Source organism: Bos taurus, chromosome 21 (genome assembly GCF_002263795.3).
Source record: "Bos taurus isolate L1 Dominette 01449 registration number 42190680 breed Hereford chromosome 21, ARS-UCD2.0, whole genome shotgun sequence".
Taxonomy (NCBI): Eukaryota; Metazoa; Chordata; class Mammalia; order Artiodactyla; family Bovidae; genus Bos; species Bos taurus.
Window position 1 is genome coordinate 21,146,530 of NC_037348.1, and position 15,498 is coordinate 21,162,027.

General features: G+C 49.6%; 1 protein-coding gene across 5 annotated transcripts in view; it reads left to right on the top strand.

Moving 5' to 3' along the window:
- WDR93 (WD repeat domain 93) overlaps positions 1 to 11,771 on the top strand; it is a 52,366-nt gene extending 40,595 nt beyond the window's left edge. For 3 of the 5 annotated variants that reach the window (XM_024982312.2, XM_024982313.2, XM_059879276.1), the window contains 5 exons: positions 48 to 261; positions 2,902 to 2,965; positions 3,343 to 3,499; positions 3,857 to 4,058; positions 11,410 to 11,771. In XM_024982312.2, the coding sequence (XP_024838080.1) occupies positions 48 to 261; positions 2,902 to 2,965; positions 3,343 to 3,499; positions 3,857 to 4,058; positions 11,410 to 11,509 (737 nt within the window). In that variant the 3' untranslated portion in view covers positions 11,510 to 11,771. Of the gene's footprint in view, positions 1 to 47; positions 262 to 2,827; positions 2,966 to 3,342; positions 3,500 to 3,856; positions 4,059 to 11,409 lie in introns of those variants that run through there. The other 2 variants (XM_024982314.2, XR_009492109.1) reach the window with 2 other exon arrangements.
- The last annotated feature ends 3,727 nt before the right edge of the window (positions 11,772 to 15,498 follow it).

A 15,498-nucleotide genomic window follows, 5' to 3' on the forward strand; every position in this document is an offset into this window, starting at 1 on the left:
CTCCCTCTGCCCCTTGCCTGACCTACTCGTGCCCTCCCTTCCTCCAGGACTCACTCTTGGAGTTGTTGCTCTTCCTGAAAAGTGCTTCTGCCAAAGCATCCACTTCCTGAAATACTTCCTAGTCCACAAAGGACAGAATGTGTATCCGGAGGGCTCAGTGAAATGCCACATGAAATGCGTGGTGCTGTGTACAGACGCGTCTCTCCATCTGGTGACGGCCTCGGGGATCCAGAACTCCACCATCAGTCTGCTGGTGGAGAGGTGGGTGGTTGGGGGGAGGGCGGGGTACATGATCTGCCAGACATACCGCCCTGTTTAACAGTAAGAAACTGAAACAACCTCTCAGACTAGAGTTCACTTTCCCTCTGGTCATCACTGTCTCAGTGAGCTTCTCAGAATTACTAAAGTCTTTTATTGGGTTGGCTGAAAAGTTCGTTTGGGTTTATTTTCTGTATTTTATGGAAAAACCCAAATGAACTTTTTGGCCAACCCTATACATTCAGAGTGGAGAAGGAAATGGCAACCCACTCCAGTATTCTTGTCTGGAGAATCCCAGGGACAGAGGAGCCTAGTGGGCTGCTGCCTATGGGGTTGCACGGAGTCGGACACGACTGAAGTGACTTAGCAGCAGCAGCATACATTCAGATAAGACAATAGCAACCCACTCCAGTATTCTTGCCTGGAAAATCCCATGGGCGGAGGAGCCTGGTGGGCTGCAGTCCATGGAGTCACTAAGAGTCGGACACGACTGAGCAACTTCACTTTCACTTTTCACTTTCATGCATTAGAGAAGGAAATGGCAGCCCACTCCAGTGTTCTTGCCTGGAGAATCTCAGGGATGGGGGGGCCTGGTGGGCTGCCATCTATTGGGTCGCACACAGTTGGACATGACTGAAGCAACTTAGCAGCAGAAGCAGCATACGTGTGGAGATATATATATGAGTTCTATGTATATAAATTGTGTGTTGGCACAAATGACATCTTTCCTATCCCATGTGACCAAGAAGAGGGTTGTTTTTGCCAAAATATTGTTTGTAGTCAGTTTCTTCAAAGGCCTCTTTTAAATTGTGAAATATTTTATGCATGCAAATAACCTGTATAGTATGTGTGAGGGTGTGTATTTAGCGTACATATGGGGCGGGGGTGGGAACTCCACTGTCCCCATCACCAAGCTTAAGAAATAGATCATTTCCAATTCAGTTAAGGCTCTCTGTATGCCTCTCCTGGATCACATCCTTCTCTCCTCCACTTCAAAAGTGGTTGTTGTTCAGTCACTAAATTGTGTCTAACTCTCTACAACCCCACGGACTGCAGCGTACCAGGCTTCTCTGTCCTTCACCATCTCTCAGAGTTTGCTCAAAGTCATGTCCATTGAGCCATCCAACCATCTCATCCTCTGTTGTCCCCTTCTCCTCCTGCCCTCAATCTTTTCCAGCATCAGGGTCTTTTCCAGTGAGTCAGCTTTTCACATTAGGTGGCCAAAGTATTGGAGCTTCGGCCTCAGCATCAGTCCTTCCAATGAATATTCAGGGTTGATTTTAATTATCTATTGCTGCATATAACAAACTACTCCACAATTTAGCGACTTAAGGAAACAGTCACCACTTAACCTCTGATGCTGTAGGTCAGCACTTGGGCTGGGCTCAGTTGGACAATCCCTGCTCTGGGCTTGCCTTGACTCTCACAGATGCCCATGGGTGAGGGGCCGACTAGCGGGCCTTACTCACATACAGGCAGCTGGCAGCTGGTGGCCAAGGCACTCCTCCTTGCAGCCTCTCCTGCAGGCTGTCCCAGGCTCCTCAGTAAACCTCAGGGCTCCCAGCCGCCATCGAGGCTCACTGATGTTTTCCAAGCCCTGTGCACTGCTTGTGTTACACTGGACACAGCATGTCATCTGGCCATGCCCACATTTAAGCAGTGGAAAAGCAGACTCCACATTTTTCCCCTTGATTTATTTATTTTTAATTGAAGGATAATTACAGTATTGTGTTGGTTTCTGCCATACGTCAACGTGGATCAGCCATAGGTATACATATGTCCCCTCCCTCTTGAGCCTCCCTCCCACCTCCCATTCCATCCCACCCCTCTAGGTTGTCAGAGAGCCTCGGTTTGAGTTCCCTGAGTCATACAGCAAACTCCCAGTGGCTATCTATTTTACATACGCTAGTGTATATGTGTCCATGCAAACCTCTCCATTCTCCCGCCCTCTCCTGCCCCAGCCTGTGTCACAAGTCTGTTCTCTTTGTGTCTCCATTGCTGCCCTGTAAATAGGTTCACCAGACCATCTTTTTAATTCCATATATATGCATTAATATACAATATTTGTTTTTCTCTTTCTGACTTACTTCACTCTGTATAATAGACTCCACCTTTTTTAAAATGGGAGTTACTGCTAAATATTATGTCTAATTTTTTTTCGAAAAAAAATATACCCCACTGTTTTCCTAAATTCATCATCTCTTTGTTTTCCTTCAAGAATTAACCACATTCATACGACTGTATCTCCAAGCCATATACACTCCAGCTGTGCATATTTTAGGGAACTTGCTAATGGGATCATATTCTGTGTATTCTCCAATTTGTTTTCTACTGCCATTTATTCTGTGACTTGCTTTGCAGTATTGTTCAGGAGAATGGTACATGTCGTGTGCAGCTCCAGCTCTTTTATTTTCATTGCTATATAGTATCCCATCATATAATGTAACACAATTACCTAAGCACTCTCCTAGCAATGGATATTTAGACGGTTCCCAGTTTTTGCTCCTATGAACATCTCTGACATACATCCTGATGCTTCTAGAGCAGAACTTGTCTGTATTGGATATAGGTATATGCCTAGGAGAGGACGGCAAAACTTGAAAACTCCCACAGTCTGGATGTCTGTGTGTCTGTTTAATACAGGCCAGTGAAGTACCTGGATGAAGCCATCTGTGCCGTGGCCCCGGTCCAAGCCTTACCTGGCATGGTAGGTTCCTCAGGCCCCTCATTCTTCTTTAGTGAATGTGTTCATTATTCCTTCCCAAAAATCTCTGCTGAAGGCCTGTTGTGTGCTGGGCACAGATTGGGAGGAGAAAGCCCTTGCCCTCGTGGAGCTCCCAGTTCAGTGGGGAAGACAGGTGAGCCCCGGCAGGCGGCTTCTTTACCGCTGCTGCCGGCAGCTCCACAGGAGCAGACGCCGCTTTCCTGCTGCCCGCCGAACAGCTCCAGCTGGATCCAGAGGCTGGGTGCCCAAGGGTGAATAAATTCCCCCTTTGTTTTTTATTTCTAGCTGCTTTTCTTATTTCACACTGGGATGAGTGACAGACTGGAGAAGTCCCCACTCACCATCTCTTTGCTCCCCAGGTGCTGACCTTTTCCAGAGATGGCTCTGTGTTCCTCATGGACGTGGCCAAGTCGCAGATCATCTGCTCCTTTGCTCTCCCCAGATCCTACTCCCTGGCAGCCCCCTGGAACCCAGTGTTTGTCGTGTCTTTACACCACCCGTGTTTCCTGCTCCGAGGTACGGAGGGGGCCCGTGAGGGCTGCCGCCCAGACCTGTGGCCTGCTGACCACCTCCAACTCTCTCAGTCCTTGCATAGAGCACAGGGTGACCCTGTCCAGTCTCCTCCCCACTCCTTATCCCAGCCCCCGCAGACCAGGACACTGCCGCTCAGTCCTCACTGGCGCTTAGATAAAATGCTGGGCAAGTCTCCCGTCTGGACTCCTGCTCCTCCAGATCAAGTGATCCCCTCTTAGCCCAAACCCAGTGATCCAGGCTTTGTAAGCAGAGAGCAGCCCCTTCGCACCCACCCTGACCGCAAAGCGCACAGAAAAGGTAATCACTAGAACAGAACACCACATTCCTGTTTCATCCCAGGAGACCATCCAGATGAAATTGGATCTGCCAGCAAAGCAGAAGACATCCCAAATTCTATTTTCTATTTTAATTTTGAGGACTACCCACTCCTAAAAAACTTCTCAAGAAACTGCACCATTCCTCAAGCTAGCATATTGGCCCACCCAACATTTGCCCAGGCGCTGCCCCTGGAGGAGAGATGCGAGAAATTCTTCCAAAAGAGGTGAAGTTCTGGGTCTCTGTACCGGGGGTAGTCTCTGGACCATGGAATAAGTGGTTTGCTTGATCATAAGATCCTTTTCAGCATTTAAATCCCACTCAGGTTGGAAGAAAAGGAGGAAAGAATTCAGGCCGGTAGAAAAGAAAGGCTTCAAGTTGGTGTTTTCTTCCTGTCAAGGCTGTCTTTTTCTTGTTGCTTTTTCAATTCTTTTTTTTTTTAAGTATATTTGGATTATCAGACACAGTCATCTAAGACAGGGGTTGGCAAACTACAGCCAAATTTGGCCTACTGCCTGTTTTTGTGAATAGAGTTTCACCGGAAGACACCACACCCACCGCTTTATGTCTCATCTGCGTATGTAAGAGTTACAGAGGCGCTGAGCAGCTGCAGCAGAGACGCTCTGACCCACAAAGCCTAAATCATTTCCTAGCTGGCCTTGTAGAGAAAATGTTTGCCAGCCCCTTGTCTGAGCCCCCTTTCCTTTCTCCATCATCCATATAACCAATTACGTGATACACCTCTCCTCTTTCCCTGTCTGTAACCCCCAGCCCCAAGGGGACTCTGCTTGTGTTCCTTCCTGCTATAAAAGCATCATTAGTGGTACTCAGTCCATTCTGAGAAAGCAGGGGTCTCTCTTTTTTTTTAATTTCATTTATTTACTTATTTATGTTTGGCTGCACTGGGTCTTCATTGCTACACACGGGACTTTCTCTAGTTGCAGTGTGAGGGTGTTTCATTGCCGCGGCTTCTCTCGAGGTGGAGCCCGGGCTCCAAGCGCATGGGCTTCAGTAGCTGCAATCCCGGGCTCTAGAGTGAGTGCTCAGTAGTTGAAGCCCGCGGGCTTAGTTGCTCTGAGGCATGTGGAATCTCCCCTGACCAGGGATCAAATCTGTGTCCCCTGCATTGGCAGGCAGATTCTTAACCACTGGATCTCTGGAGAAGTCCAGCTGGGGTCTCTTCTAATCCATCCACAACATTATATTGGATAATGAAGCATGTGTGATGTTTTTTCTTTGTATTTGTCCTATTTGCAACTTTTCTACCCAACATACGGATGTTTTTGGAAAATTTCAAACAATGGCTTAAAAAAAGTCGAGAGAATGAGGTCAGGTCATGGCTGTAGTGGGGCCATTCTCCTGGGTTGAGAGTCATGCTGTGGAGCTTCCTGGTGCTCTTGCTTGATAAGGCTCAGAGAAGTTGTTTAATGAGCATGTTCCCCTTTCTGTCCTCTCTAACTCCCTTCTTTCACTAGCCTAGGAAGGGTGTGCCTTCCTACTTCACCCAAAAGCCAACTGACTGCCCTCCCAGTGGGAAGGGACCAGAGGCCAGTGGCTCCAGCTCCGGGCAGCTCACCTCCTGCCTGACAGCCGAGGACCTGAGCAACTCAGGATGCCTTAGTCCCTGACCATTTCCTCCCTCAGTCAGGGCGCAGGTGGACATTACCACTCAGACATCGCTTAACTAACCCTGCTTAGCCTGATAAGTTTGCTTCTCATGTAGCTCTACTACCATAACAGAGTAATTACCCACTGAAAAAATGTTACTCGTTATTTCTCAGTTTTATGTTGTTCAGATGCTCAGTCGTGTCTGACTCTTTGCAACCCCTTGGACTGCAGCACACAGGCTTCCCTGCCTTCACCATCTCCCAGAGTTTGTTCAAACTCATGTCCATTGAGTTGGTGATGCCATCTCATCCTCTGTTGCTCCCTTCGCCTTCTGGCCTCAATCTTTCCCAGCATCAGATTCTTTTCCAGTGAGTCAGTTCTTTGCATCAGGTGGCCAAAGTATTGACGCTTCAGCTTCAGCATCAGTCCTTCCAATGAATATTCAGGGCTGATTTCCTTTAGGATTGACTGGTTGGATCTCCTTGTAGTCCAAGGAACTCTCCAGAGTCTTCTCCAGCACCACAGTTTGAAAGCATCAATTCTTCAGTGCTCAGTCTTCTAAGCTATATATATATATATATATATATATATATATATATATATGCACTTATAGAAATTTGGGAAACAGGACAATAAAGAAAATTTAATTTATTTATTAAATTAAATAATAATTTAATTATTATTTAAATTAATATCACCCCCAGATCCCAGTGCTGCCATTAATGCATCAGTAAATTTCCTTAAGATTTTATCATTAGCATTTTTACTATGTTGAGATCATGTTCACTTTTTTCATCTGGCTTTATGTCACTCCAGAATACAACTTAATGACTTTTAAAGAAAAACTTCCTTGTTGCTCTGGTTTTTAATGTCTATGTACATAAATTTCCACGGGAAGTGTGTCTATAATATCCTTCCCCACTCCTCCATGGCTGGGTCTGCTCTCTTAAGAAGGCAGTCCCTTCTGCCCTGACCCCCTCCAGTCTCCAGAGACCCATCCTGGCCCCCATCGGGTATAGAAGGCGTTCCTCTATCTCCCCTTCCCAACCGTGTCTCTTCCTTTATCAACACATCTTAGCTCCTAGGTCCCACACCCCAGCCCCTCCCCAGGAGCAACTGCAGAAGCCGGGTGGGGTGGAAGGGCCCGCCTCCCAGGGAACCTTCTGCTGGGAAGTGGGCTGGAGTCAGCATGGCTGACCAGGTGGGGGGCTGAGGGGCCAGGTGCAGGGCTCAGGGCTGAAAGAGCAGTGGGAGCTTGGGGAAGGGAAAAGCTCAGGGAGGTGCTCCCTCGGTCCAAGGACCCAGCAGGAGCCAGGAGGGGTTGCATGGTGTGGTTGGGGCAGCTCAGCTTGAAGGGACATTTACTTGGGCCTGATCACAGGATTCAATCATTTCCCTCGAGGTCCCAGAGATAAATTAGGAAACACTGATTTAGTCAAGGCATTTCCTGCTCCCTGGTGGCTCAGACAGTAAAGAATCTGCCTGCAGTGCAGGAGACCCAGGTTCGATCCCTGGGTTGGGAAGGTCCCCTGAAGAAGGGAATGGCAAACCCACTCCAGTACCCTTGCCTGAAAAATCCCATGGACAGAGGAGCCTGACCGGCTACATCCATAGGGTCGCAAAGAGTCAGACATGACTGAGCGACTAACGCCTCCACTTTCCCCGTTCTGCTTGCTCTGAGGTCTGACGTCTGGGGCTTTTCCAAAGAGTATCCTGCCTCCAATATTTTATTATGTTAAATAGACCTTAGTTCCGAAAAAAAGTGGGTAAGCATTTATATTCCCATAACCTAGATTCTGTCATTAACATTTTATTCTCATTTTCTTGGACATAAATATGTCCAAGGATTTTAATCATTTTTTTGGTCTCTGTTTACTCCTTGTGACTGAAACAGTTTCCCTTGGCCCTAAAACTAGGTGAAACTTTAAGGCAATGGATCTATGCGGCAATAGACTCAGAGTTCAAACTTAAGACAGTCTGTCCAAAGTGTTTTTGCAAAATGTGCACTTGGGACTTTTATAAATAGCCAGTGTGAAACTGAAGCATGCCTTTTGGACTTGGGAAGAAGGCCAGTTAGCACCCAGTACGCCACCCCAGCCCCCTCCACAGGCCTGGCTTCTGTTCCCCATCCCTCCTGGGCCTCCAGGGCACCATTCCCATCTGGTTCCACTCCCTGATGGCAGGTCTGCCGTCTCGGCTGGGTCAGACTTTTGATCACAAGACAGAAATTTTAGGACACAGGAAGCTGCTAGAAACAACTCCTCACCCCTCTTTCTTCCTTCCATGCCCCCTTTATTCCCTGTAGCCAAGCAGAAGGTGGGCTTCTGGGCTGACCCAACAGTCTCACGTCCACAGGGCACACACCGGCTTGGCGAAGGGTTGGGCAGATCCCATGTGGACCCCAGATGAGATTTCCCTTTAGGGTGGAGGAAGAATACTCCCACTGCCCCGTCTTCACTGTCCCTAGGAGGGAAATTGTGGGCCTGTCCTAACCTTCCTTTGCCTTTCTTTTATTATTATTAATTGATTAATTAATGTATTTGTTTTACTTTGGCTGTGCTGGGTCTTTGTTGCTGTACTCAGGCTTTCTTCAGTTGTAGCGAGTAGGGGCTTCTCTCCAGCTGCAGTGCTAGCCTCCAGGGCACACAGGCTTCAGTAGCTGTGGCACATGGGCTTTAGCTGCCCGCGGCATGTGGAATCTCCCCAGACCAGGGATTGAATCCGTGTCCCCTGCATTGGCAGGCAAACTCTTAACTACTGCACCACCAGGGAAGTTCTGCTTTTCTGGAGAAACAGAGGGACAAACTTCTGGAAAATTATTTATAGACCCATAGATCCCACGTGTGCAGGCTGTAAGGCTACTGGAATTCAGAGGTCTTGCCTGAGGCCTTACAGATGTTCCATCTGCTCTCCCACTTTGCAGATGGACAGCCCATCTTTTTGGAAGTTGGATGCACACACATTGCTTCAAAACAATAGAATGCAGTCATATTTGTTATGCCATCATGGGGAAGGAAAACCCTTTCTTTGCCTGATGGTGGAGGGAGGGTGTCTGGAGCTCCAGGGAGGGCTGTCCCCAGGGACAGTCAGTACCTAGCCTCAGAGGGGCAGGCATCCTCCCGGGTCCCTCCTCACTGCTGATCGCCGGTGCTCAGCCAAAGGGAAGGGCACTGGTGCCATGAGAGCCACCCGCCCAGCTTCCACGCGCTCCCCACACCTCTGCGGTGCCCTTGGTGGATAAACTTGCCTCCCACTTCCCAGAGCACCCAGGACCTTGGCTGCCCTCTCACCCAGGTCACCCCCACCCTCACTCCCTGTCTCCCTCCTGATTCAGAGAAAGTGGCCTCCTGCTTATACCCACGGCTATCTCCTCCCCCAGGCACCCAGACCTTCCTGTCCATCGGGTCGGTGACCTCTTCCCTCCAGGGTCTTAATCACAGGCATGTGTCCCCACTGCATTCCCAAGTTAGGAAACAAGCCAGCGCCTTCCCAGTTCTGAGCCGCCTATTCCTCCTCCGCCCAGAGCCACGCTCCCAGTGACTACACCCGACTCCTGAGCCCTCTTCCCCCATCTGCGCCCCAGCCCACAGCAGACTCCACCACGGGGGTCACTCTGGCCCCATTTCCCAGCCAACATCCTCCCACAGTCATTTTTGTGAGTTTTTCCTAGTATTTCTGTGGGATGAATTGGAGGTGGGCTTTCAGAGTTACAGGGGAGGTACGTCTGAAAGGGCAGATTCACCCTGCGTCCTTAGCCCCTCCCCAGACTGGCCAAGAAATGAGGTACAAAACTCATAGTTCATAACTCTTTCAATTTGGAAATTAAGGAGGTTAAGCATCTTTATGTTATATCTATTCTATGTTTCTCTGTCTCCTTCTGTAAATTGATCTGGCTTTCTTTCTCATGGCTGAGTTCTTTTTAATTTATTTATGTATATGGCTCTGCCAGGTCTTAATTGCGGCACGTGGGATCTGGTTCTCTGACCAGGGATCGAACACGGGCCCCCTGCACTTGGTGCGGGAAGTCTTAGCCCCTGGGCCACCAAGGAAGTCCTCATTTTCTTTTGATTTTAAAGAGTTCTTTGTTAATACGTTGTGAATCATTTTGCCTGATTTGTCTTTGGTTAGGAGTAATTTTGGTTGCCTGTTTAGCCAAACAGAAGTTGTGGAGTGGGATGTTTCCCCCTCCCTCCCCCAGGCTTTGCTGACAGGTGGTATGTAACTGAATCACTTTGCTGCTCAGCAGTAATTCACACAACATTGTAAATCAAGTGGTCTTCAATTTTAAAAAATGAAAAGAATTAACCTTTCCTGAGCACCTGCAGTGTACCAGGTACTATGCTCAGTACTTTGAGGCACATCTTGTTTCTTACTAGGGTTAACTTTATCCCCTACAGCCAGGAAGCTAAGGCTGGCAGAGGTCAACTCGCCGGTCCAGGGTCACCAGCTTCTAAGTGAAGGAGCTGGGTCTGCACACGAGCTGCGAGGGGCCAAGGCCTGCACACCCTCTGCCTGTCCCCTGCCCACCGACTCCCACACACACCCCACACACGGGGACTGGAAACTCCAAGGGTCGTCAATAGGGAAAGAGAAAGAGGCAGATCTGAGTGTTGCCAGGAAGCAACCGCCAGGATACATTTTCAGTGAGAAAGGCAGGCAGTGTGTTGCAGTCTTCCTTTTAAGTTTAAAAGGAGAGATGATATGCATGCCTGCACTTGTGTGTCTGAACGGTTTTCAAGGATTTACAAGGAGCCATTCATTACAGTTTCTTCGGGAACAGAAAATAAGGGTCTGAGGTGAGAAGGAGGTTTACTTTTAATTGTATACCCACTTTTGAATCCTTTGATTTTTTTTTTAAGCAAAGCATAGGTTACTTACATTAAAAAAAAAAATGCTTTAATGCACTGAGTACCAGACATCTCGATGTGGCTGTCCGACTGGCAGAGCCGCAGAACATACCCAAACCTGTGGTCCTTGTCTTTCCCCCAGAAGTGTCCCTCTTCCCACTTGCTCTAAGCTTTTAAACGTTGTCCGCTTACTCAGGCGCCCGAGGTAGAAAGCTGGCAGCAGCCCGCACCCCTCCCCAGAAGGAAGGCCACCTCTCTTCTGCCTGCTCCCCATGGCCAGGTCTGCATGCAGCCTGAAGGGTGACCCTGGACTTCTCTGATTCTGCCACACTGACTGTGCATTTATTTTTTTTTTAAAGACTCAACTCAGAAATCCTATTCTCTGGGGGCATTCCCCAGGCAGGAAGTGCTCTTCTCTAGTTTTATTCTATTGCTTTTAAATGCCTCCTGTTACAAAAGTTCTTTTCCTCTTGTCACCTCACTAAACTGGGCTTCCCAGGTGGTGCTAGTGGTAAAGAATCTGCCTGCCAATGCAGGAGACAGCAAGAGCCAAGAGTTTGATCCCTGGATCAGGAAGATCCCCTGGAATAGGAAATGGCAATCCATTCCAGTATTCTTGCCTGGGAAATTCCATGGACAGAGGAGTCTGGCGGGCTACAGTCCATGGGGTCGCAAAGAGTCGGATATGACTTAGTGACTGATCACCTCACTAAACTGTGGTGGGGGAGAGGGCAGCTGTTTTAGTCACTTTGATCTTGCCAACGCTTCCCCCAGTGCTGGTCACTAGTACGTGCTCACGAGATGTTACACGTAACTGGTGGCATTCGGATGTATTTAATGTTGGTCCTGCAAATAGACTTTTGGTTCATAAATTCACCTTCCGTCACTCCTATTATTCCTTCTGCAAAGCTGATTCAGGTACCTTCTGTGCACCAGGCTGAGTCCTGAGAACACAGACAGGAAGCAGATGTGTCATTTGGGGAGTTTCTCATATCAGCCCAGGGTGGTCAGGGTCTGCCCTGGGGACCTAGGAGCCCTGGGTGGGGGGTTGGGTGGGGGGAATAGAGAATGGGGGGGATGTGGTACAAAGCAAGTTCCCCTCATCAATGGCCTGTCCCACAGTATTCAGAACCTGGCAAAGTACAAGGTGAAAGAGGAAGAGCACTGGACCCGGCTTCGGAGGTATTCCTTGCTTCTCCAAAAAGAGGACCTTAAGAAGTGACCGGGCTGCGGCCCTAGGCTCTGAAGAGCTTGGCAGCAGGCAGGCTTTGCCCCGGAACGCTCTGAGATCAAGAGACAAGACAAAGGGCTGAAGCTCAGTAGGCTTCAGGGGCCTGGCTTGATGTCTGGGACCTCTGCAAGCCAGCAAGGGGAGACACATGATTTGGGGGTGGGGGGGCCTTCAACCTGTAAGCCACTTGTCAGAATGCTCAGGAGAGCAGATGTCACCTGAATAAACAGAGATATTGTTTCCAGGCTCCAAAGCTGCTGTGGTGTGTGTCCTTCATTCCCACTCAGTCCAGACCCCCAGCAGGGCCCAGGCAATGAGGTCAGCCAGAGTCCCAGGCCTGGTGAGGACCGTTTGCCTCATAGGCCCACAAACAGAGCAGGAGCCACTCTGCTCAAATAAGCAAGACACCCAGTCCACCGGGCTGTGTGTGGCCCCCTTTTCTCTTGGCCCACTTGTTGTGGAATCACTCTGGAGAGGCTGAGGCTCAGAGTAGGTTGACTGACTGCCTGAGGTCACACAGGTGTGAGAGGCAAAGTGGGGGCACGCAGGAATTTTGCCACTGCTGCCTGGGAACCCTAGAGGAGACTGGGGGCTGGGGGCCCAGGAGGGAGGCGCAGAGGTACCTTTTTCTTTTCTAGAAACTGCCCTTCCCAGGAAAATTGGGTGGAGTCAGTCCCCTGCCGCTCAAAGCTTACGCCTGCCTCTCTGAGGACACTGTGTGGTGCCTTTGAGAACTGCAGGTGGTTAGTGCGCCCAGCCTTTCCCAAGACTGAATGCTTGCATGGTTTGTGACCATACCTAGACAGCATATTAAAAAGCAGAGACATTACTTTGTCAACAAAGGTCTGTCTAGTCAAGGCTATGGTTTTTCCAGTATTCATGTATGGATGTGAGAGTTGGAGTATAAAAAAAGTTGAGCGCCAAAGAATTGATGCTTTTGAACTGTGGGGTTGGAGAAGACTCTTGAGAGTCCCTTGGACTGCAAGGAGATCCAACCAGTCAATCCTAAAGGAAATCAGTCCTGAATATTCATTGGAAGGACTGGTGTTGAAGCTGAAACTCCAATACTTTGGCCACCTGATGTGAAGAACTCATTTGAAAAGCCCCTGATGCTGGAAAAGTTTGAAGATGGGAGGGGAAGGGGACAACAGAGGATGACATGGTTGGATGGCATCACTGACTCAATGGACATGAGTTTGAGCAAACTCGGGGAGTTGGTGATGGACAGGGAGGCCTGGTGTGCTGTAGTCGCAGAGTCGGACACAACTAAGTGACTGAACTGAACTGTTTCTGTGTCCCTATCCACTTTCTCCCCCGAGTCATACACAGTCTTTGTTGGCATGACACCTGCCTCATGGCAGGTTACATGACACCTGACTAGTTGAATGCCCCCTGGATGAAGAGATCCCCACCCGAGACACTCTGCCCCTCGCCATCCTCACCATGAGAATGAAAACACAGCAGGAAAAACAAAAACAGAATGCTCTACAGTATCCTTTTCCTCTACACAGTAGGCATGGTGGCTGGCAGGTCTCTCTGGGATGAGGAAGGAAAATTTAGGATGATCGTCTCGGCTTTACATGCCACCTAAATGTGACGGGGAACTGACATTTACAGGGCATCTACCAGGGTCTCTGTATTTTAGATAAAAGCCTTAAGTCACTTTGTGAAATGTAAGTATGATTATCCCTATCTAACAAAGAGGGAAATTGAGACTGCAGTCAAGACTTGGAACAACCTTATCAAATGCTGGTGGACTTTTTCAGTAGCAAAAGTCAGAAACCCAACTCAAACTAACTTCAGCCACAAGGAGAATTTGTTGGCTCATGGAGTGTAAAAGTCTAGACATAATGCTTTCCATGTGGTTGGCCCCAGGTCAAGTTGTTTATTTTTGTTTTGTTTTAGTATCTATTTTTCTTTATTTACTTATTTGGCTACACCAGGTCTTAGTTTCAGCATGCAGGATCTAGTTCCCTGACCAGGGATTGAACCTGGGTCCTCTGCATTGGGAGCATAGAGTCTTAGCTACTGGACCTCCAGGGAAGTCCCCACCCCCCAGTTTTGATTCCCTTTTTTAGGTAGGCCCTTCTGCTTGGGTGGCAAAAAGACCACTAACAGCACCCACGGTGACTGTCCCTTTTTCAGTGGTTCCAGCAAAGTCCTGAGCCTGCTCCTCACTGGCCTGTATGTGGTCACGTCCCTGAACCACTCACTGTGATGACCATTTAAACTTGCACACGTGCCCATCCCTAGAGGGGCATGGAGGCCACCCAAACTAAGGAAGGGAGAGCTGTCTGGAGAAAAGAAAATGACAGGCTGCAAGGGACAAGAGTAGGAGGGGTGCTGAGCAGGCCAAGACAATGGAGGTGCCCTGTCCACCCTTTCTAAAGTCACATGCTGCCAACACCAGGCACCTCCTCACTTCCTAGTGTGGGTGGGGAGAGCAATGGGGGTTGGGGCATTCACAGGGAACCTTACATACTGGACCCACAGAGGGATAAGGGAGAGGGAACCAGGGCTGGCAAAGTACCAGAAGGTGGGCAGAAGAGGCTCAGGTGGCACAAGGCTGGGGAATCCAGGGCTCTAGCCCCACTCCCATGGAGCTGGGGCACTACTGGGGCTGTGCCAGTGGCCCCCAAAGAGGTCCCTGCCCTCTGGGAGAGAGGGCCCCTGAGAAGCACCAAGAACACTGGGTTTTCTTGGGGAGCATTAGGACGCAGGTGAGTGTCCAGGGCACAGAGTTTAGGAGGCACTCACCCTCAGGGTTGTGCAAAGGCAGGGTTTGTACCTGGATGGGGAGGGGGCGGAGGAGGAGAGTGGACAAAGTGGGCCTGGCCTCACCCTGGGACAATCCGGGCCTTGCAGTTAGGATTGGCTTCCCTCCTGAGCCCTGGGCCAGCCTGGTTTTCCAAGCGGGGGTGTTTCAGAATCCTGGGGCATCCATGTGCCCCGCCCCTCAGATGGGCTGGTTCATTTAGCACAGCATGGCCCTCCAACCAGGCACACCACCCACTTGACCAAGTTTGAGCCCAGCTTTCCAGCCCGGCTCCTGGGACAGTCTGCCCTCTGCTGATACAGACCACCAGCCCTCCCCTCCAGCCCTGGGTTCATCTGGTGACCCATGTGGTGTGTCCTTGAAGCAATGTCTTCAGTGTCAACTGATCGCTTAGCTGCCCCTCCTGAAAACACTGACCCGTCCAGCATCAGCATCTACAAAATACGGCTCTCTCACAGGAGCAATACATGTGGTCAGCAGGCAGCGGCAGGTCCCTGCCGGTGATGGCACCGGTGGCCCATGTGCTTTAGGAGCTGTATTTCAGACCCCTCAACACACACACATACTACTTGCTTGACGGGCTACAGCAAAGACCAGAACTGTTGAGTACCGCTCACCAATGTCGCCACCCAATAAACAGGTATACTTTGTCGTTGTTTAGTCGTTCAGTCGTGTCCGACTTTTTGAGACCCCATGGATTATACCCTGCCAGGCTCCTCTGTCCATGGGATTCTCCAGGCAAAGATACTGGAGTGGGTTGCCATGTCCTTCTCCAGGGGATTTTTCCCAGCCCGTGTCTCTTGCATCTCCTGCCTTGGCCGGTGGATTCATCACTGCACCACCTGGGAAGCCCCAACCAGGTATACTGCTGCTGCTGCTGCTGCTAAGCCGCTTCAGTCGTGTCCGACTCTGTGCGACCCCACAGACGGCAGCCCACCAGGCTGCCCCGTCCCTGGGATTCTCCAGGCAAGAACACTAGAGTGGGTTGCCATTTCCTTCTCCAATGCATGAAAGTGAAAAGTGAAAGTGAAGTCGCTCAGTCGTGTCCAACTCTAGCAAACACATGGACTGCAGCCTACCAGGCTCCTCCATCCATGGGATTTTCCAGGCAAGAGTACTGGAGTGGGGTGCCATCACCTTCTCCGAACCAGGTATACTAGCTTTGTGAAAATCTCCTTGTTCTTTTTCTGAGCTCCAGTGTCCT